This window comes from Eurypyga helias, unplaced genomic scaffold (assembly GCF_000690775.1).
Source record: "Eurypyga helias isolate BGI_N326 unplaced genomic scaffold, ASM69077v1 scaffold26360, whole genome shotgun sequence".
NCBI lineage: Eukaryota > Metazoa > Chordata > Aves > Eurypygiformes > Eurypygidae > Eurypyga > Eurypyga helias.
Window position 1 is genome coordinate 773 of NW_010226671.1, and position 2,016 is coordinate 2,788.

The 2,016-nt window shown below is 55.6% G+C and overlaps 1 protein-coding gene across 1 annotated transcript in view; it reads left to right on the forward strand.

The window, feature by feature from the left end:
- PSMD9 (proteasome (prosome, macropain) 26S subunit, non-ATPase, 9) overlaps positions 1-1,754 on the forward strand; it is a gene marked incomplete at its 5' end in the record, with an annotated part of 2,511 nt that extends 757 nt beyond the window's left edge. Inside the window, 4 exons of the mRNA XM_010154027.1 lie at positions 48-241; positions 707-808; positions 1,300-1,388; positions 1,727-1,754. Coding sequence (XP_010152329.1) covers positions 48-241; positions 707-808; positions 1,300-1,388; positions 1,727-1,754 — 413 coding nt within the window. The remainder of the gene's footprint in view (positions 1-47; positions 242-706; positions 809-1,299; positions 1,389-1,726) is intronic.
- Between the last annotated feature and the right edge of the window lie 262 nt (positions 1,755-2,016).

Below are 2,016 nucleotides of genomic sequence, written 5' to 3' on the forward strand. Positions count from 1 at the left end.
TGAGGCAGAACCCTTCGGCGCAACTCGCTCCACTCTGTCGTCCGCAGGTTTGCAGAACGATCACAAGGCCCTGATGAAGCAGGTGGAGGAAGCTCTTCACCAGTTGCACGCCCGGGAGAAGGAGAAGCACGCCAAGGATGAGGCGGAGGCGTTGGCCGAGGCCATGCGCCAGACCCAGAGCCTGCCACCGGCGTTTGCCAAGGTGAACGCCGTGACTCCAGGATCTCCCGCAAGCGTCTCGGTACGTTGGGGTCTGTCAGCTCGTGGGGAAGGCTGCTGGGCCCAGAGAGAAAACGTGGCAGATGTCTCCTGTTAATAAGTGCGAATATTTTGGGGGTTTCATTAGGGTTCCCCCCTTTTTTTTTTGGTCACCCTGGGATGCCCTGTGTAGAGGCCAGTCACAGGAGTGAGATGAGTAGCCTTTTCTCAGCTGTACCGTTGTGCCACGCGGCTCCTTCAAGGCCTCACTGACCATTCTAGCCTCAGTATGTCTCTTCCCATAGAGCAGGACGAGGCGTGAGTACTTCCTTCTTTCTAGGGACACGGAGGGGCTCTGGTGGAGTCTGGTTGCCTGGATGGGAGAAGCGTGGCGGCGCAGCACACCTCTCCCCGTGCGGCCGGGTGAAGGGCGACGCTGCAGCCAACAGGCAGGTATTACCTGTCTTTGGAGAAGGCAGGTGCTGACATTCCTTCTCTCTCTGTCCAGGGGCTGCAGGTCGATGATGAGATTGTGGAGTTTGGTTCGGTCAACGTCAACAACTTCCAGACCCTGCAGAACATCGCCACAGTGGTGCAGCACAGCGAAGGGGTGAGCTCATTTCCGCTGTAACTGCATTCTCCTGCCTGTCTGACTACAGCTTTTTCTATGGAACGTAGACCTCTGGGATCGTCATTTCCATGTCAGAAACAGTGTCAGATTCAGTCTGTTCTGTTGTAGCCTTGTTCTCTGACAGCACAGAGCTAATTCCTGCAGGACAGAAGGCAGCGGAGAGGTGTGTGCTCTTTGCTGTGAGCATTGTACTGTCTGTTCTCCCTGCAGCAGCAGGCTGTGTTGCTGTGCCACCCTGGGGGACTGGCCCACAGTCCTCAGTCACCTCACGGTGCAAGTGAGAGATCACCTGGGAGGTCTCCGCACCAAACGATTTCTTTCAGATCTAGCTGCAGGGGTGGGCGACGCTGAAGACTTCCCTGGGCCTAATGTTCTTCTGGTGTTTCAGCAAGAGAGCGAAGAGGGTTGACTTGGTGATGGAAAGTTGCTGTCCTTTATTCTTATATTTCTTTTTTTCCCCTTGCTTTCAGAGGCCACTGAGTGTGACTGTGATCCGCAGCGGCAAAAAAGTGCACGTGGGGCTGACTCCGAAGCGCTGGGCTGGGAAGGGTCTCCTGGGGTAAGCTGCTGTTTCACTTAGGAGAGGGATGAGGCTTTCGCCCGGCTCTGAGCAAGTTTCCTGCCGCCGGGCCGGCTCTGTGCTTCGCTCTCGGTGCGTGCTGCTGCCCGCTCGGAGGGGCTGCGCTGGCAGGTACCAGCTGAGAGCTGGAGGCTGGCGGTCTTGTACGGTGATACGGTGAGGAGAGTCGTGTGAAACGTGAGCCGGGAGGAAGGGCTCGGGCTGGTTTGTCTGGTAGTGGAAACTGATGGAGAAGGGTTGTGGTGGGTCTGATTAATGCCACGTCAGCTCCTCTGTGTCTGTTTGAGAACTGAGACTTTTACCCTCTTATTTTGCAGCTGCAATATCATTCCCTTGCAAAGATGACCATTGCTTGGAAAACAATAAAGCTCAAGCTTGTGCCTGCTTTCTGGACTCTGATCTGGTTTGAAAACCTCCCTAGGTGTTTCGGAGGCCGTGAGCCCTAAGTGCCTGACTGAAGAGGTTCTGGTAGAGCAGGGTTCGCCTGCGATTCAGAATCGCACCGGTTCATCGCCAGTAGCTGGCAGAGTCGCAAGATGCGGCTCCTCATCTCTTGCACTTTGTATCAGTTGGGAATGAGGCTGCAGATGGACCCAAACTTCACTTG